The sequence below is a fragment of the Aethalodelphis obliquidens genome, unplaced genomic scaffold (genome assembly GCF_003676395.1).
Source record: "Aethalodelphis obliquidens isolate GAN/ISIS:26980383/991018 unplaced genomic scaffold, ASM367639v1 scaffold8, whole genome shotgun sequence".
In the NCBI taxonomy this organism is placed as follows: Eukaryota; Metazoa; Chordata; class Mammalia; order Artiodactyla; family Delphinidae; genus Aethalodelphis; species Aethalodelphis obliquidens.
Genome location: NW_020837952.1, coordinates 1247390 through 1266876, shown reverse-complemented (window position 1 = coordinate 1266876; position 19487 = coordinate 1247390). Strand labels below are relative to the sequence as shown.

Here is a 19487-nt window from a genome sequence, read left to right as displayed (position 1 = left end):
GGAGAGTGCCCCTTCCCTCAGGCCCCCTTCTGGGCTCAGGGTGTAGGAGGTTTGCTTGGGGCCAGCGCCCCGGAGGGTTGGGGGAGGAGGGAAAAAGCGGTGTGTGGGGAAGCAGGCCGCACACACCTGGCGCCTTGTGGAATGAAATCTTAATTAATTATTAAACTGAGTTCCCTCGTGGCGGGGGGGAGCAGGGCCGTGGCAGGCGGGGGCGGGAATGGCAGGGTGGGGGCTGGGGGAGGGAGATGGGGAGATGGGGGTGAGGAGTGGGTGCTGGGCACCGGTTCAGCTTAGGGGACCCCGCCAGGAAGGAAGCCGACCCTCGGTGTGCTGGGCGGGAGGGGGGTGGTAATCGCTGCTAGAGGGTGGGTTTGCCCGGCGCCTTTGGGGACCCCTGGGGTGAGGGTGGGAAGAGAATGCTGGAGAACGCAGCCCGGGGGTGGAGAGAAGGGGGAGCGGGCTGGACGGCCCGCTCCTTCCCGGGGTCTTGATCCCAGAACAGTAGCCGCTTGTTTTCCCAAGACTGGGGGAGGGAGCGGCCGGAGGAGAGGAGGGGGCGCGCGGAGGGAGGGGTTCCATTCTTCGGTCTCCCCCACCCCTACCCCGTTCCTTCGAAGGGGAGCCGGCCACCCTGCCCGGCGTCCGGGGAGGGGGAGGGGGTGTCCAGACAAAAGGAGCTTGTGCCTTTAAGGCGGGGAGTCCGGGAGCCGGCGGGGAGGGGACTTCTGGATCCGGGGTAGAGGGCGGCTGCGCTGGACAACAAGGGAGGGGGCGAGGGCCGGGCGGACTGCGGACGGCGGGAGGGGCGGTCGGGACGCGCGGGCACGGAGCAGGACCGCGGGACGGCCGGCCGGCCGGCCGGAGCCCGCGGCTGCGGCGGGGCGGAGGCCCCGGGGAGGCGCCGACCCCAGCCGGCAGGTGAGACAGCGCGGAGGAGCGTCTGGGGAGGCGGCGGCGCCCGGCGCTTGGCGCTCGGGTCTCCGTGCGGCTGGCAGACTCCCGCGCGGCTCCCGGGAGTTTTGTGGTCCGGGCGGGGAAGCCGGCGCGGGGGGAGCCCGAGGCCGTCGAGGCTGGCGGGGGGAAGTCCGGGAGGAGATGGGGGATCGAGGAGTCCTGGGTTCGGGGCTCAAGGCTCCCACCCTCACTCCCTGTGCTTCCCTTCCTCCACCCGGGGCGAGTTCCCGGCTTGCTGGGAAGAGGGGGAGAGGCATGTACTGGGGGAGGGGCTGTCCTGAGGTTTTTGCAGCGGGGCTGTGGGTGAGCCTCCGAGTTTGAGGTAGAGTGTGATTGTGTTTCGGGGAAGGGGAGGCAGCCTGGGCGAAGGGAGGGATGCCCTCTGTCTGCAGGAGTCCCCCTCCCCTCACCCCAGACCTTGGGAATGAAAGGGCTGGTGTCCAGGCCCGCTGCAGGGTGGGCAGGGTGGGCAGACTTTATTCAGAACAGGCTCTGGGGCCTGACTGAAAAGCTAGAGGTGGCATCAGGCTGTGGACTCTTTTCCTATACCCTCTGCTTACCGGAGTACCCCTGTGACTGGAGGGCCCTGGTGGGGTTTGTATGGTTGGGGTGGAGGTGGGACCTCAGTGCAGCCTTTAGGGAGACCAAGGGCTGGGGAAGGGAGGAGAAGGGTTGATGGACCTCCAGATACAGGCCCTGGGGAGGTTTCTCTACATCTGGACAGGCCTGGAATTGAGGCCCACGTCCCAGCCTGGTGGGCGGTGCTGGCACTGAAGTGCCCTGCCTGGGCAGTGCCTTCTTCCATGAACTTTCTGAAGTCCTTTTAAATCCCCTGGAGCTTCCTTTTGCCACCTTTTGGGAACAGGAGGTGACTAGGAAGAGGGTTTGGGCAAAGCAGCGTGAAAAGCCATCCTTGCGGCTGGGCCCTGGCCTCCTTCAGACTCTGGGTCTCAGGCTGGAGGATCCAGGTTCAGGAGGGACCTGGGGTCTGAGAGACACTGGGCCTCGGTCTGCCAGGCTGAATGGACATGGCTCCATCCTTGGGAGCCGGTGGTGCCTGGAGTAGCAGATCTGTGAGAGAGAGCAAAGAAACCAGGACCCAGGGAAGGAGGGGGTCGGAGGCACAAGCTCAGGAGCCTATCTCTGGGGAGGAAGGAGGTGGTCTGTGGTTCATAGTGATGGGTTCCTGGACAGGGAGGGTTGGGGCCCCATATAGGGAAGTTTTGTGGCTTTGAACAGTGCCCTGCCCTGTTCCCTGCCGTACCAGCCTGGCGTGGGGTGCCAGGAGTAAGTTCTCCAAGATGGGCAGTGCCTGGAATGGAGCCCAGGGTGGGATGGTTGCAGTTGGTTGGACAATTACAGATCTCTGAAGCTATCCACTTGTGGGGTCAGAGTGTTCTTGGGAGGGTCATGCATTCCCCTGGACAGTGTACGCGCCTTCCTCTGCGGGTACGAGCCACGTGCTAGGCTGTGCTTCCAGGGGGCTGGGAGCATGGCCAGAAACAGGTCCTTTGGGAACAGAGGTCTGGCCAGTGGGGTGGGGGCGTGGTGAGGACAGGTCAGGGGACTGGCGAGGGGGAGGAGGCTGAAGCAAAATGTCATGGGGGGCAGTGAAGAAACCTGCTTACTCTGGGCTCTGTCTCACGCAGCTCTCGGGACTGACAGCCGAGGACACAGGGACTGATAGGGCCAGGCGTCTGACTGGCTGGGGAGGTGTGGGTTTTTGCTCACAATTTTCCTGTCTTTCCATCTCTTGGACGCTGGCAGGGTTTTGGGTTCAAAGTGGTGTAGAGTGAGGAGAAGAGCTAGTGTTTATTGAGTGCGTACTACACGCCTGACGGGGGCTGTTACCTTCTTTCCTCGCAACTCTTATTGTTCCCATTTTACAGGTGAAGAAAGTGACATAGAGAGGTGAAGTAACTTGTCCAAGGCTGCGAGGCTAGCAAAGAATCACAGTAAGGTTTGAAACGTGGTCTCGCTCCAAAGATCTTGTTTCTAATGAAGTGTTTTGAAGAGCCAGACTTTCTCTGGTGACTTTTGCCAAATGTCAGCCTGACCAAAAGTCTTGGATTTTTGATCTGGCCCTCCAGATGGTGCCGTTGGTGATGTTAAGGGGTTGAAGGGCCTGCTGCTCCGTGGGATATAGGAGAAGGGATGCCAAGAGAACTTAGTGGAGGGTGTACCAGAGATGGGGGTTTCCCATGTGCAGAGAGGTCCCCAGTCCGCCTTCTGCTTGGTGGGCCCCTGGGTGTCTGCTTGGAGCACTGCTTCTGTGGCTTGAGCGTCTGGTCCTGTGGCCACCCGGGGCAAGCTCTGGATACTCTCCCCCTTGTCCCCTAGTGAGTACAAATGTCAGTGCTGCTAGCTTTGCAGGTTTAAGTACGAGGAGCCCCTCAGGGTGCCCCGTGGGCATGGAGGAGGGTGGCCCTGGTGGGGATGCAGGCATCCATGGGTGGCAGTGCTCTCACCCTCACCTCCTCCTGAGCTGGGCTCAGCTGGGAGACACATTGAGGGTGTTGTCATGGAGTCCTCCCCTTCCCCCAGGTCAAGACACTTCCCTCCTGGAGACGTGAGATTACGGGGCTGACTTGATTACTTGTGTTCTCTAGAACTTGGGCCAGCTGTATAAAATTACCGTGGACCTCAGTTCTTTTTTTTTTTTTTTTTTTTGCTGTCAAATCTGTCCTGTGCCCCAGATGGCCACAGGACGAGCCTCACAGGGTTCTGGTGAAGATCAGATGGACTTAGGTATGTGAAAGGACCTCGAAAAGTTTCAAGCAGAGGGAAAGTGCATGGGAGTGTTATCCATCCATCCACCCACCTACCTGCCTATCTACTCAACGAACATTTATTTAGACCCTACCAGTTGTTGCAGATGTAGCAGTGAGCAAAGCAGGCCAAAATCCTTGCCCTCATGAAGTTGACATTCCAGTTAGGAGAGACAGACAATGAACAAATAAGAAAAATATATAGAATGGTAGCTGCTGATAAGAGCTGTGGAGAAAAATAAAGCATAAAGCTCGGAAGAGAGATACGGAGCTCCAGGAAAGGGGGTTGCTATTTTAATAGAGTGGTCAGGGAAAGCACACTGATAAGGGGACATAAGAGCTGTGACCTGGAGGAGCTCTTATTCTAGGCAGAGGGAACAGCAAGCCCCGAGGTCCCAGGCTGTCCCGTGCACGGTGTGTTGGGGAGCAGCAAAGAGGTTAAGAGGACTGGAGTGCAGTGAGAAAGATGAAGAGTCATATCGTTATTATTATTTCACGTTAGCTTCTTTATACCAGTGCTCTTGAGCTTGGTTTCTTTCTCTCTTTTCAACTCATAAATTGGTTGAGTTCCTACCGTGAGCCAGGCTCAGTATTGGGGGTACCTGGGGTGGGGATAAAGCGCTGAGCAAAATAGATACCATCCCTTCCCTCCTAACATTTATAGTCCGAGGGGCAGAGTCACACATTAAACAAGGGATGATTTAATGATAATGGTGGTCAGTACCATGGAGGAAATGTATGGAGAGTGAACAGGGGACCAAACTTAGTCTGGGTGGGGGAGCTGGGACACCTTCCTGAGGAAGTTTTGTTGAAGGTGTAACCGGAGGGAGGAGTTGAATTGAACTCTGTGAAGTGTACACAGTGTGTGAGTGTGATGGGGACGGATGTGGAAAGAGATTCCCTGTGGTACAGAGGTCACCGATTGGCAGCTCACAGGCTGAATTCATTCCGTAGATGTGATTTATTTGGCTTGCAGTGTTGAAAAATGTGAATTACTTGCCAACGTTTAAAAGTCAGGAGATGTCATGTTAAAGCCTCCATTTTTTAGAATTCAGCTTCTGTTGAAAACTCAGAGGATCAGGTTCCACTGGGACACCAGTGGCAACACTCTGCCGGTGCGGGGTGGCGCTTGCCCCTGCCTGGGCTGTGCTCTCTCTCTCCTGAGCTGGGCGGCTTTTCTCATTGACAGGCACTCGAGTGGGTCTGTAGCCACCAGGAAATCAGTGCCTGTTAGGGAAGAGGTGAATGTTTAACTGAATCGCTTTGGAGTCAGACACATCTGGGTTAGAATTTTGGTTCTCACACTTGTATGGCTGCTTGATCTCGGGCAAGTGACTTCACCTCCCTCTGCCTCAGTTTCCTCACCTGGTGGCTGGGGATACCCTGGTCTTTCTCAGAGTCATTTCAGGAGGAGGATGTGTCTGAGGTGCTCAGCTTGGTAGCGGGAAGTGCTCGGTTAATGAAAGCTGCTGGTGGCGGCAGTAACGGTGGTATTGACACCACCCCATTCCTTTCCTCCCATCAGGATGTCATGGTTTAGTGGCCTCCTGGTCCCCAAAGTGGATGAACGGAAAACAGCCTGGGGCGAGCGCAATGGGCAGAAGCGTCCACGCCGCGGGACTCGCTCCAGCGGCTTCTGTACACCCCGTTATATGAGCTGCTTTCAGGGTGCACAGCCACCCAGCCCGACCCCCGCAGCCACGCCTCGGTGCCCCTGGCAGGATGAGGCCTTCATCCGGAGGGGTGGCCCAGGCAAGGGCCTGGAGCTGGGGCTGCGGGCCGTGACCCTGGGCTTCGAGGACGCTGAGGTGACCGTGGCGGTCGGGGCCGCTGAGGGGGCCCCCAATGCAGCCGCCAGGAGCAGGCGAGCGTGCTGGCGCCGGCTGGTGCAGGTGTTCCAGTCGAAGCAGTTCCGCTCGGCCAAGCTGGAGCGCTTGTACCAGAGGTACTTTTTCCAGATGAACCAGAGCAGCCTGACCTTGCTGATGGCGGTGCTCGTGCTGCTCACGGCCGTGCTGCTGGCCTTCCACGCCGCGCCTGCCCACCCTCAGCCTGCCTACGTGGCCCTGCTGGCCTGCGCCGCCGTCCTCTTCGTGGCGCTCATGGTGGTGTGCAATCGACACAGCTTCCGCCAGGACTCCATGTGGCTGGTGAGCTACGTGGTGCTGGGCATCCTGGCAGCCGTGCAGGTCGGCGGCGCCCTGACAGCCAGCCCCCGCAGCCCTTCCGTAGGCCTCTGGTGCCCCGTGTTCTTCGTCTACATCACCTACACGCTTCTCCCCATCCGCATGCGGGCCGCTGTCTTCAGTGGCCTGGGCCTCTCCACCCTGCACTTGATCTTGGCCTGGCAACTCAACCGTGGTGACGCCTTCCTCTGGAAGCAGGTGGGTGGTCGGGGAGGTAGGCGTGGGGGCACCAGTGCGGGCATGAGAAGGGGTCTGCTAATCGAGGGTGGGAGAGTCACGGGTGGACACGGGAGAGGGACGTCTGGCTGTATCTGGGAGGAGGGGTGGGTCTCCATTTGGGATCTGAGGCAGAAGGCACTGCTAAGGGAAGGGAAGGCGCCAGAACCTAAAGCCTGTGCTCTGTCCCCGTGGGCCACAGTCTACAGCTCTTTAGCCTGAGGCCCTTGAAATAGCATAATCTGTAGAGACCCAACGTGAGGCTGGAGGTGGGCAGGTGACGTTCAGCCCCAGGGTTGGGGCAGGGCTGAGGGGACTGGGTAGGCTACAGCCAGACTTTGGCATCTCTGGCCCCAAGCTGACACTTGAGACTCGGGGCCTGGTGCCTTCCCTGCAGGGCAGCTCTAGGTGGCGATCTGGAGGGATCGAGTAGGTTTTGGATGCAGTTAGCAAGGGAGGAGTTGCCTCTCTCCTGGACTGAGGCCAGCTCCGGGAGGACAGGGAAGGTGATGAGTGGGTCAGTTCTGTCCTGGGCCGGGAGTAGTTTGGGGCTGGACTGTTGACGAGAGGGGCTTTAGGCTCCGACCGCATCCCGCCCTCTTCCCACTGGGCACCAGGGCTCTGGCAGCCTGCCTTGAGGCTCTCTGCCCCTGTGGGCTTCCACCTCTGGCTTCAGAGTGGTGTGTGAGGTGAAGCTGTCGCAGAGACTTGGCTGCAGGCAGCTCTGGTTGTCCAGTGGGCTGCATTCTTCTCTGTGAGATCCTAGACAGCTAACCTTGCCTCTCCCAGCCTTCGTTTTCCAGTCTGTAAAACTGGGATAAAAATAGTAGCTACCTCATGATGCTGCTCTCAGGGCCCCACCCTCTCTGAGTGGAGTAAAACCCGACAGGGTACCGCTCTCACCCGGAGGCAGGGAGCTGCGGGGATGCTGTGGGGATGGTTCCCAGTGAAGGGACTTCCGGATGACCCTTGCAGAGAGATGTGAGCTGGTGGTGTTGGCTGTCTTGTGTCATCCCCCTGACCAGGGACAGGGGCTCTTGCCCAGCTGATCCTTTAGGGGCGGCTGTAGGCACAGCCCCCCGGCCAGCACACCTCGAGATCCCTCCATTGGCACCCTGGTTGAGATGGTGCTGTCCTCTGTCTCGCTCCAGGTTTGAGGGAGCCAGCCTCTGCCTTGCCCAGGGCTTATGGCCTGTAGCCCACCCCAGCCCCACCTACAAAGAGGAAGTTGTCTGGGGCTCCCAGGGTTCGAAGCTGGGTGCTCTGGCGTGATGCCCTTCCCTGCCCAGCCTGTGGAACAGAATGTACCTTTTTAAGAGTAACCTTATAGCCAGTTTGTTTGTGGAGCACATACCCGCAGGGCACGGTCAGATCTCTTAAAGGGCCAGGGTCCTTCTGCCACTGCTAGCCCCCAATTTCTCTCCAGGGTAGCTGTCACACTGGGCTTTGGAGCTGGACTGCCCTCTTGGGGAAGGAGGAGCTTGGAGGTGGTACCTCCCTTCCCCTATCCTCTCTGGCTGGCTGGGGTAGGTGGGTGTCTCTTCCCTGCTCTCAGCTGGCATGGTGCCCAGAGCCAAGCCCAGGGCCTGACTGGGGACGCGCAGTCCCATGGAGGCCAGGACGATACCAGTCTCCTGCCTCTCCGGGGCACCCTGCTGCAGCCTCACTCAGTGGGCGAGTGGAGAAAGCTGCCCCTGCCCTGTGCCAGTCCTTGGGGCCGGGGCGGCCCGTACCACTTCTCTGAGCTGAGAACATGCCTAGATTCTACATCCAGTTGGCGTACAGGTTCTCTGCACCCAGCTGGCTTACAGGTTTCTGGGTAGGGTGGGGCTGTGGCCTCCTTTCTAGGCTCCTTGGTCAGCCCCTTCCCGGATCCAGCCCCTTCATCCTCCTATGACCTGCTCACTCAGACACACTGAGCAGATTCACCCAGTGCCCCAGCCCAGCCTGGAGTCTCCTGCAGTGCCCTGACATCCATTTTTTCTCACAGTCGGATAGGGGTCTGTGTACAGATCTATTTCGGTCTCTTGTCCCCCTTCCCCTTCCCTCCACCATGACTCACATTTTCCTCTTGGGCTCCTGGGGCCAGGAAGGGAAGTTGCCTGGTTTGCCCCCCTTTCCTTCTCCCCCACTGGGGGCTATTCTTAGAAACCCCCGGGGGAGATAGTGTGCCCCCCTCTTCACCCCTGCTGCTGGGAGGGGGGCCCCTTGTGAGCTGGACTGAGAAGGGAAGCTGGGAGGCCAGTCCTAGAGGACGGGAGCTGGAGTTGGCTGGGGGTTCGCCGGACCCCTCCATCTTTCCACCCAAGGAAAATGAAACCAAGGTCCCAGAGATTGAGTGACATGCCCAAGTTTGCAGGACTAGTTCTGGTTCCGGGAAGAGCCCAGAACTCCTGGCTTCCAGTTGGTGCTCTTGCCCTCCCTTCTCCCCAAACCAGAGCCCTGCCCCAGCCAACTCTGGGGTGGAGCCACAAGTTCCAGGTTAACCCCTGAATTTCCAGAAACGCTGAGGTCGGCTTCCCTTAGACTTGCTCTCCAGCCAGTGCTGCTGCTGACGACTGAGGGCGGAACATCCTAGGATCGGGGTCCTAGGGCTTGGGGCCTGGCTGGGCCGAGTGTCGGGGCTGGCCAGGCACGGTGGCACCCCATCCCAGTTCCGAAGGGTTCTCTGTGTCAGTAGAATTGATGATTCCCGAGCCTGGGTTCTGAGGCTGGGCCTCAAGAGCTTAGGTGAGTGGAGTGAGTAGGAATCCTGGGAATCTGGAATGTAGTTTACAGTAGGGTTAGGACACAGCTTGGGAGTCCAACTCTCCTGGACTCAAGCCCCACACTGGCTACTACCAGCTGTGTGATCTTGGGCAAGTTACATAGCTTCTCTGTGCCTGAGTCCCTCACCTTTCAAATGAGATAGTGCTACTGATTTCATAGAGTTGTAAGAAGTACATTTGTTAACATACGGAGGACACCTATAGAATCTAGGCACATTTGTAGGCAGCCAACAAATTAGCTCCAGTAATGATAATAATAAAATTATTATTATATTGATTTATGTGAGGGCAGGGAGGGACTTTGGAGATCTTATTCTCCCTCTCCAGGTTCTAGATGAGCAAACAGGCCCCTAGAGATGAGGTGACATGTCCTGGGCACTCACAGGAAGATGTAGAGCTCAGATCTCCTGGGTGTCGTCCTGTAAGGAGAACCACGTATGCAGAAGGAGCATCATTTGTCTTTTTTTTTTTTTTTTTCCATCATTTGTCTTTTGTTTGGGGTGTTTGTGGGGCAGGGAATCATAGTGTGCTGGGCCCAGGCCCTGTGACCTACCTGGCCCTGGTGGGTGCTTCTGCTCCCAGGAGCTGTGAGAAGATCACATTTCTAGCCATGGAGTGATCCAGGCAGGGAGCTGGAGTCCTGTGGGGATGGGGAGGTATTGCAGGGGTGGGGACAGCTTGGGAAAGACAGGGCACAGGATCCTGGCTTCCTCCCCAAAGCAGTGCATCTGCAGAGAGCCTAGCTAGTTGCACCTGTGTGTGTTGGGGGTGGTCACCGTTTGCCTCTGCCACCCCTCTGCAGCTCGGTGCCAACATGCTGCTGTTCCTCTGCACCAATGTCATTGGCATCTGCACACACTACCCGGCTGAGGTGTCTCAGCGCCAGGCCTTTCAGGAGACCCGTGGTTACATCCAGGCCCGGCTGCACCTGCAGCATGAGAATCGGCAGCAGGTGGGGCTGCCCCCCCCCCATCACGGCCTTCCCCCATCTCACCTGCGCATAGCTTGCAGATTGGATCTGCCCCCTCATGCAACTCCATGGAATAGCGTGAATGGTTCCCCCTGATTGTGTATCACAGAGGCCCTTTGACACTGGGGTTCCTGTCCTGTCTGAGGGTGGGAGGGAGTAGATGGAGTGCATCTGAGGGGTGAGTGGGGTGTAGTCAGAGAAGGCTGAGGACTCTAATGGGGGAGAGTCAGGCCACGGTCCAGAAGGGAAGCTCAGGTCTCCAGAGAGGTCTGGGAGGGTTTGGGGGATGTGGAGGGACCAGGAGGGATTAAAATGTGAGGCCAAGAAGATAGGGGTCCTCTGTTGAAACCACTGGTCTAGGAGCGGCTGCTGCTGTCCGTGTTGCCCCAGCATGTTGCCATGGAGATGAAAGAAGACATCAACGCAAAGAAAGAAGACATGATGTTTCACAGGATCTACATCCAGAAGCATGACAATGTCAGGTAGGGTGGGGGCGGGGAGGATGCCGGGAGAGGTGCGGGATCTGGGAGTCTTTGAGGGCCACATCGCCCTTCCATCTTCTGCCGTCGTCCTCAGCATCCTGTTTGCGGACATCGAAGGCTTCACCAGCCTGGCATCCCAGTGCACGGCGCAGGAGCTGGTCATGACCCTGAACGAGCTCTTTGCCCGGTTTGACAAGCTGGCTGCGGTGAGGGTGCTAGGGCTTGGGGGTGGGGCCGACGGGGTGAGGGCAAGCCTCATTGGCAGCGGCCTTGGGGGATGGGGGCCGATGGAATCTGCAGTGAGGGTAGTGGGCCGGGCAGGCTGGGCCGGAGTAAAGGTGACTCTCCCCCGACTCTTTCTCTTTTAGGAAAATCACTGCCTGAGGATCAAGATCTTAGGGGACTGTTACTATTGTGTGTCAGGGCTGCCGGAGGCCCGGGCAGACCATGCCCACTGCTGCGTGGAGATGGGGGTGGACATGATCGAGGCCATCTCGTGAGCACCGTCCCCTCCCAGGCTTCCTGGAACTGAGGGTGCCCCAACCTGCTCCTGCCCTTTGATGTGTCCTCGGGACTTTTTCTCAGTCTTGGCTGTCTCCCTGTCTTGGAGATCCATCACTGGGGAGGGGAAAGGGTCTTTCTTCAGCTTGTGTGAAGACCCATGTGCACCTTAGACTACAGCCAGCTGGGATGGGGTAGGGGGAGCCAGGATGAGGGGGATTTGGGCTGGAGAAGATGCCAGCTGAGTAGGCCCAAAGGGAGGGTAGTGATTCCTCCTCTCCTGGCTCAGTCCCATGAGATGCTGCTGGGCCCCTGCTGGTGAACAGGGCTCCCAAACATTTGTCCTTGGGCCCCATGCAGCCTCTTGCCCGTGTCCTGCTGAGGGGGTGCTGTGTGCCCTGCGACTGGGTCTGTCCTTGCCCACTTGGCTCCAAGGCGAGCACAGGGCCGGGCTCTGGGCTGGGAGTGGGGAGGACCGTGCCAGGAGCTAAGCCAGGCCGCCTCCTCCCAGGCTGGTGCGTGAGGTGACAGGTGTGAACGTGAACATGCGCGTGGGCATCCACAGCGGGCGCGTGCACTGCGGCGTCCTTGGCCTGCGGAAATGGCAGTTCGACGTGTGGTCCAACGACGTGACTCTGGCCAATCACATGGAGGCCGGGGGCCGGGCCGGGTGAGCGTGCGTCCAGGGGGCGAGGGACGGGAGCGCCCCCGGCAGAGCAGGGGTCTCACGCTCCTGTCCCGCGCAGCCGCATCCACATCACTCGGGCCACGCTGCAGTACCTGAACGGGGACTACGAGGTGGAGCCGGGCCGTGGCGGGGAGCGCAACGCCTACCTCAAGGAGCAGCACATTGAGACCTTCCTCATCCTGGGAGCCAGCCAGAAGCGGGTCAGGGCCGGGGCGGGGCGGGGGTGGGCAGACGGGGGGAGGGGCCGATGGGGGGAGCTGGCAGAGGCCTTCTCTGGGCCACTCTTCCCAGCCTGTGCCCATGCTGCCCACACAGAAAGAGGAGAAGGCCATGCTGGCCAAGCTGCAGCGGGCGCGGGCCAACTCCGTAGAGGGGCTGATGCCACGCTGGGTGCCCGACCGCACCTTCTCCCGGACCAAGGACTCCAAGGCTTTCCGGCAGATGGTGAGGGGCCCACGGCGCTGGGACCTGGGGCCTCGCTTTCCTGTCTCCCTCAGCACTCTGTGTCCTCCTTGCCTCTTCTGCCTTCCTCATTGTGGCTGCCGTCTCCGTAGTTTCTGGAATTGGGGATAGAGGGATGATTTCACCCCAGAGGTCCCAATCCCCCCAGAGTCTATGGGGAGAGCCGTCAGTGCAGTGCTGGGTGGGGAAGGGATTGTAGAGGTGAAGGTCGCCTGCCCTTCACCTCACTCGCACACTCTGTCCCTTTCTCCAGGGCATTGATGATTCCAGCAAAGACAAGTAAGTCAGGTTGTTGAGTAGGGAAGAAGGGCTGGGTGAAGGCATTTGCACCCTGGGGCGGGGTTGCGGGGAGCCAAGATCCCCCTCTTCCCTGGACCTTAGATGTGTCTTACGGGAGCGGGTGCCACCCACCCCGCTCACACTCCTTCTTTGAGTGCTTCCTGTGCCCCTCCCTTCTCATCGCCTGTCACATGGCAGTGCTCAGGCACCTGGTGAAGCCATGTCCCCTGCCCTCAGCCGGGGTGCCCAGGACGCCCTGAACCCTGAGGATGAGGTAGACGAGTTCCTGGGCCGTGCCATCGATGCCCGCAGCATCGATCAGCTGCGCAAGGACCACGTGCGCCGGTTCCTGCTCACCTTCCAGAGAGAGGATCTTGAAAAGAAGGTTTGGGGGATGCAAGGGCAGAAGGAGGAGGGCTGGGGGAGGAGGGGAGGCCCTGGCAGGGAAGTCTGAGCACAGGTGAGGTTTCTGGGGAGTGGGGAGGTGACCACAGGGCACAGCGGGGATTCATATCAACTGGGCCAACTGGTAGTGCCCTGCCTTCCCCAGGGCGGAGCCAGCGCCCAGCTCAGTCTCCTCTCCCCCAGTACTCGCGAAAGGTGGACCCCCGCTTCGGAGCCTACGTGGCCTGTGCCCTGTTGGTCTTCTGCTTCATCTGCTTCATCCAGCTCCTCGTCTTCCCACCGTGAGAGCCCTGTCCCTCCTTGCTTGGCTTCTCTTCCCGCTACCACTTCCCACAACCTTCCTAAACGTCCTCGCAAGCACACAGTCCCTGGGGCCCACGTCCTGCCTGCCCAGGGGATGGGATGAGGATGTCCAGATCTCCCGGAGTAACATTTTCCCTGGCCCTCTTCCGCCCCAGCTCAGCCCTGATGCTTGGGATCTATGCCAGTATCTTCCTGCTGTTGCTGGTCACCGTGCTGACCTGCGCCGTGTACTCCTGTGGCTCTGTACGTGGGGGGCCTTCCAGGGCTGGTGGGGGAGGCCAGGCCAAGGGCGGGGAGGGAGGAGAAGGCCGCACCTCTGCCATTGGGCCCCATCCCTGGGGGACCTTACCCGTTGGCTGACGTGGCCTCCGTCTCTCTGTCTCCCGCCTCCCGGCAGCTGTTCCCTCAGGCCCTGCGACGTCTGTCTCGCAGCATCGTCCGCTCGCGGGCACATAGCACTGCGGTTGGCATCTTTTCCGTCCTGCTTGTGTTCGTCTCTGCCATCGCCAACATGGTAAAGTTCCAGTGGGAATTTTTCTGCCCCTCCTCTGTTCCAAGCACTCTGGGTGCTAGGGGTACAGAGAGGAATGAGATGCATTTCCTGCCCAAAGCAAGGGTGAGGTTAACCCCTGTCCTCTCTCCTTGCTCCCCCCTACCTCTTGTCATCCCGCAGTGAGAAGTTGGGCCCCTGGGGTATAGGGCCCCTGGGTTATAAGGCATGGCCCTTGTAACCCCTCCGCTCCCCGGTTACCCTGATATACCTCCCCCGACTTTTGCAGTTCACCTGTAACCACACCCCCATACGGACTTGCGCAGCCCGGATGCTGAATTTAACACCCGCTGACATCACCGCCTGCCACCTGCAGCAGCTCAACTACTCACTGGGCCTGGATGCTCCCCTGTGTGAGGGCACCGCACCCACTTGCAGCTTCCCTGAGGTGTCCAAGTGGCGCTCGGAAGGGGTGGGCGGGGTCCTGATCAGTTCCGGTTATCGACTCTTCTGTGCCAGGCCTGGTGATGGGCACTGGGGACCCAGGATCTCACCAGAGTCTCCAACTCCAGGAGCAGCCCGGGGCCCTGGTGTGCTTTAGGGGTGTGTGGAGGGTGAAGGAGGTTTGGGTTTGAGGTTGTGGAGGGGAGCTTGGGTCAGGCGGGGGCGTGCAGTGTTCTCCCTGCACGGGAGCGCCACGGCCTCTGCCTTCACCCAACACTGCCTCTGCCGTTGCTCCCCAGTACTTCGTCGGGAGCGTGTTGCTGAGTCTCTTGGCCAGCTCTGTCTTCCTGCACATCAGCAGCATCGGGAAGCTGGCCATGATCTTTGTCCTGGGGCTCATCTATTTGGTGCTGCTTCTGCTGGGTCCCCCGGCCACCATCTTTGACAACTATGACCTACTGCTTGGCGTCCATGGCTTGTGAGTTTATCCGCAGCCCCTTTAGTCCCCCAGGAGCCTCTTGACCCTGCTGGGTCACCGTGAGCCCCCTGTGCCCTTGGAATGCTACCACTCACCCATCACATGTGGGGGGAAAGGAGGCAGCACATGACCCCCAACAGTCACCTCAGGGAAACCCCAGTCCTGGGAAGTCCCTTGGTCTTTAGGCTAGACATTAAAAAAAAATTCCCTCTTGCATTTGCATGTTGCTTTCATATCCACTCTTAACTACCTGTAGGTCACACAGCTGCTTGGTGGTAGAGCCCTGGCTAGGAAAGGAACCAAAACTCTGACTCCCGCTTGAGGGCTTTGCCTGGGCCAACACACTGGCTTTTCCTCTGCAAAACCTCACCCCTCAGGGTATGTGGTAGAAATATATGGTGCGGTAGAAAAAGCCTCTGGAGTCTGCTGTTTGAATTCCTACTCTGCCACTTATTAGCTGTGTGTCTTTGGATTGTTGAATTAACTTCTCTGAGCCTCAGCTTCCTCATCTGTAAAACGGCAACGCTATCTATATCACAAGGTAGTTGTAAAGATTATTATAAGTAACGTTTATCGAAGGCTTGCTGATGCCAAGCGCTCTGCTAAGCCTTTTGCATGCATTATTTAGATCTGATCACTCATCAATTGATGAGGAAGCCGAGGCTTAGAGAGTTAAGCAACTTGTTCCAGGTCACATAGCTGGTGAGTAGAGGAGCCAGGAGTGGAACCTCTGCTCTTAATGAGTTAATAGAAGCAAAAGCCTTGGCCTAATGCCTGATTTATGGTGCTCAGTAAATGCAGTTTCTGTCTCCCCTTCCATGCCCCAACCCGGCAACCCAGGAAGAACCGATGACTCTGTCTCTTGTGTCTTCCTGCCAGGGCTTCTTCCAACGAGACCTTCAGCGCGCTGGACTGGTGAGTGAGGGCTCTAGGGCAGCAAAGGGTGGGGCTGCCAGATGCCTCCTTCAGACACTGAGCTTGCCTCTGCTTCCCTCAGCTCAGCCGCAGGGAGGGTGGCACTCAAATATATGACCCCTGTGATTCTGCTGGTGTTCGCACTGGCGCTCTATCTGCATGCCCAGCAGGTGGAATCAACTGCCCGCCTGGACTTCCTCTGGAAACTGCAGGTGACTGGGTGGGCCTCGGGGGTGGGGGAAGATCCTAGGGGCAGAGCCTGGGCCACGCCAGGCATTTCTGAGGCTGGCCAGGGCTCAGGCTGCCCCGAGCCCACCCTGGCTCCATGCCTTCTCTGCGCCCGTCCCCTATCCCCCGCCTCATCCTGTCCCTGCCCCCTCTACTTCTTTGCCTGTTCTTTAGACCTGTCCATGCCTTTCTTCTTCCACGTGGTTCCCTCTGATGCCCATCTCCAGGTGTTGGCCGCTGCACCCACGCCTTGTGAATGTTGGGCAGTGGGTGATGGGTGTGGTGTCCACAGGCAACAGGGGAGAAGGAGGAGATGGAGGAGCTCCAGGCATACAACCGGCGGCTGCTACATAACATTCTGCCCAAGGACGTGGCCGCCCACTTCCTTGCCCGGGAGCACCGGAATGACGAGCTCTACTATCAGTCCTGTGAGTGCGTGGCCGTCATGTTCGCCTCCATTGCCAACTTCTCTGAGTTCTACGTGGAGCTGGAGGCCAACAACGAGGGTGTCGAGTGCCTGCGGCTGCTCAACGAGATCATCGCCGACTTCGATGAGGTACTTGTCCAGCCGGCTGGTTGGTGCTGGCAGAGGGTGGGGAGACTTGGGGACCAGAGGAGTGGGGAGAACTATGGCTAAGAAGGCCAGGCTTGCAGGGGATGGTTGGTACTGGGAGGAGGAAGGGAGATCTGATGGGACCCAGAGATGTCAGGGGTAGGAGTAAAGGTAGGTACAGTGGCGTCAGGGACAGGTGCTCACGAAGGTGTCACAGGCAGCAGGCTCAGCCCCAGTGGGGCAGGGTCATCACTGTTGGGGAGCAGAGGGGGACGTGAGGATCTGTGGAGGGGCCAGGATAGGTGGCAGGTGGGGGTCATTGAAGAAGCCGGTAATCTGTAGACTATGGCCCCATGAGGCCAAGTAAGCAAGGTGATCCCCTGAATAGAGAGAATGGAAGCAAAATATGAAGAAGTGACCTGAACATCCAGGTCAGGAATGGGTTGTTCCCTGTTCTGGAGGGAAGGCACTTTCTCAGCCTGGGACTCAGTTTCCCCAAAGGTGAGGGTTGGAATCACTGATGCCTGATAGCCCTCCTGTGGTTCTGGGTTCTGCAGCAAGCTGTCGAAGTTGACCTGGAGCTGTGCGCTCCAGTCCTGGCTTGGGTTTTGACGGCTGCCCGGTGAGGGAGGCCGTTTTCCCGGCTCCTTAGTCCTGCACTGAGAGCAGCGGCTGGAAGCGGGGCTCACTTACCCAAAGGAGGGGAGTGTTGAGCCAGGGAAGTGGAGAAGGGGGCCAGGGCATGGCAAGGATTGAGGCTTGAGGCAGGGCTGGGTTTGGCCTGTCTGCCTTGACAGCCAGGTCCCCCTGTGCTGTCCAGATCATCAGCGAGGAGCGGTTCCGGCAGCTGGAGAAGATCAAGACGATTGGTAGCACCTACATGGCTGCCTCTGGGCTGAATGCCAGCACCTATGATCAGGTGGGCCGCTCCCACATCACTGCCCTTGCCGACTACGCCATGCGGCTCATGGAGCAGATGAAGCACATCAATGAGCACTCCTTCAACAATTTCCAGATGAAGATCGGTGAGAGGGCCCGGGTGATGGCAGGTTCTCCCAGGGCCGTTTCTGGGTGAAGCTGAGGCAGCAGGCTGGGGATGGCGTCTCATATTCCCCGTCGGGAGTCCTGTGGGGCTTTCCTTTTCTCCCACCTCCTATATTGTCCGATAGTAAGAACAGAGATCATTTATTGAAGGCCTGCTCTGTGCTAAGCACTGTCCCAGGCTTTTTTTTTTTTTTTAAAAACACATATAAATCCTCACGTTATTATTCCCTTTTACAGATAAAGAGATGGACTCTCAGAGAGAGTAAATAACTCAGCCAGGGTCATTCAACTAGTAAATGGCTGAACTGGGATTCAAGACCGGGTTTAGCTACGCTCCAGTACCCGTGTCCTTTTCTGTGGCCAGTCTGATAAGAGGCGCTTCCTCTCAGATGAACTGGTGGATGGGAATGGTTAATAGCATGGGTTCTGGAGTCAGACTGTCTGCTTTGAATTCTGGCTGTTCCACTTAACTGGCTTATTTAGCAAGTTGTCTAACTTCTCTAAACTTCAGGTATCTTTTCTGTAAGGTGGGAATGATGGTACCTACCTTTTGGGGCCGTTGAGAGGATGAGATAGTGTAAAACGCTTACAGAGTGGTTGGCACAGAGCGCGCATTGGTAGATTAGATGCTGTTCTAGCATAGCCGCCTTGACTCAGGGGAGCTCCTCAGCTGATATGCCCGCATCTTCCATTCTTTATGACTAGGAGGCTTGTCCCTTTTCCAGTTTCTTCCCTGGGTCCTTCTGAAGGTGCCAGGAGGGGGGTGCCTCCCTGGGCCGACTGCGGAATAGCCACTGCTCTCAATTTCTTACTGCTGTCCCCACCTACCCCAGGGCTGAACATGGGCCCAGTTGTGGCAGGCGTCATTGGGGCTCGGAAGCCGCAGTATGACATCTGGGGGAACACAGTGAACGTCTCTAGCCGCATGGACAGCACGGGGGTCCCCGACCGAATCCAGGTGAGGGGGATGTGAGCGGAGGCTGGGAGGGGTATGGTCCAGAGGGCTTCCGCAGGGCCCTCTCTGCAGTCAGCTAGGACAGGGGAAGGGTGGCGCTGTTCTCTGGTTGGTGGAGTCGGGGTTGGGGGAGGGGAGCTGGCATGAGCAGAACACCCCTGGACTCCTGCAAATGTAGCAGGAAGGATCCTGGGCTAAGCAGGTTCCCCTCCCCCCCCACCCCCCCAGGTGACCACGGACCTGTACCAGGTTCTAGCGGCCAAGGGCTACCAGCTGGAGTGTCGAGGGGTGGTCAAGGTGAAGGGCAAGGGGGAGATGACCACCTACTTCCTCAATGGGGGCCCCAGCAGTTAGCAGGGCCCAGCTACAAATTCGGCTGAAAGGACCAAGGTGGGCATTTGAGTGGACTCTGTGCTCGCTGGGGGAGGCTGAGCCTGCAGACCCTGCTGACCGCAAGAGGGAACACCCCAGCAGGCTGTACTTGGACCGCGCTCGTCTGCCCTCAGGCTGGTGAATGAGGGGATACCAAGAGGATTATGCAAGTGGCTTTCTTTCTTAACTGGGGTAGGGCTGTTTTCTCTCCTTTTCCCCAGCTTTTGGGAGCAGGGGAGGGGGCAGCAGCAGAGGCAGGGGGACGTCTCCTGCCTCAGAGATTGAAATGGAAGCTTGCCACGCCCGCCCTTTCCCTGTCTGTCTGGGCACTTGGCTCAGGGCTGGGCCCTTCCTTTCCCTCTTTTTCCTGGGAACATTTTTATAAAGACTGGGGCAGGCTTGAAGAGTGCCTATTCCATCCTTGCCTTCCTTTGCTATGCCTGCATCCCCAGCATGGGTCCTGGGCACTCCCTACCCCAGCCAGGTCTCCCTCACAGACACAGGGCACGGGAGGGAGATGTTCTGGGGACCCAGCTCTGTCCAAATTTCAGGGGAATGTTTCCATTTGCCAAATCCTAGTCCCATGATCTGTCCCCAAAGGGGAGCAAAGGGACTTCTGCCAGCTCAGATTAGCCCCGTTTCCTGCACAGCTCCAGGGAAAGGGGCATCTGGTCTCACTGGTACTGTGAAAATGCCCAGCCGGACAGCAAGCGTGTGCGTGGGGATGTCAGAAGATCAGGAGCTGGATGTTCGCCTGCAGGTGCCAGAGAGCGCAGGCCGGCCAGGGACGGGGGTGGTGCCAGACCGATCCGAAGGTCAGGATCAGGCCACTCTGCCTCAGTGCTCTCTTGCTGTCTGCTGCAAGGGGGCACGGAGCATCTCTACCCCTTCTGTTGCCAAATAGGAAAGGGCCAGGGCATGGAGGAAGGTGGCCCTGATCCCAAACCTGTCCTCCCACGCCTCTGGCACTGGGGAGGGCCTGCGTGTGTGTGTAACCGTGCGTGCGCGGTGGTCTGCACGTGTGTG

General features: G+C 58.6%; 1 protein-coding gene across 7 annotated transcripts in view; it reads left to right on the top strand.

Moving 5' to 3' along the window:
* The first annotated feature begins 802 nt into the window (after positions 1-802).
* The window catches only part of ADCY6 (adenylate cyclase 6), a 20131-nt gene continuing 1446 nt past the window's right edge, over positions 803-19487 (top strand). Inside the window, exons 1-23 of one of the 7 annotated variants that reach the window (XM_027106109.1) lie at positions 818-918; positions 2844-3702; positions 5248-6106; positions 9695-9844; positions 10223-10344; positions 10439-10550; positions 10713-10840; positions 11357-11515; positions 11592-11733; positions 11849-11977; positions 12249-12274; positions 12473-12659; positions 12863-12960; positions 13138-13225; positions 13380-13496; positions 13762-13920; positions 14216-14394; positions 15274-15309; positions 15392-15521; positions 15830-16093; positions 16911-17115; positions 17968-18092; positions 18318-19487. The exon at positions 18318-19487 is cut by the window's right edge and continues 1446 nt beyond it. In XM_027106109.1, the coding sequence (XP_026961910.1) occupies positions 5249-6106; positions 9695-9844; positions 10223-10344; positions 10439-10550; positions 10713-10840; positions 11357-11515; positions 11592-11733; positions 11849-11977; positions 12249-12274; positions 12473-12659; positions 12863-12960; positions 13138-13225; positions 13380-13496; positions 13762-13920; positions 14216-14394; positions 15274-15309; positions 15392-15521; positions 15830-16093; positions 16911-17115; positions 17968-18092; positions 18318-18443 (3540 nt within the window). In that variant the 5' untranslated portion in view covers positions 818-918; positions 2844-3702; position 5248 and the 3' untranslated portion in view covers positions 18444-19487. Of the gene's footprint in view, positions 919-2843; positions 3703-5244; positions 6107-9694; positions 9845-10222; positions 10345-10438; positions 10551-10712; positions 10841-11356; positions 11516-11591; positions 11734-11848; positions 11978-12248; positions 12275-12472; positions 12660-12862; positions 12961-13137; positions 13226-13379; positions 13497-13761; positions 13921-14215; positions 14395-15273; positions 15310-15391; positions 15522-15829; positions 16094-16910; positions 17116-17967; positions 18093-18317 lie in introns of those variants that run through there. The other 6 variants (XM_027106111.1, XM_027106110.1, XM_027106107.1 and 3 more) reach the window with 6 other exon arrangements.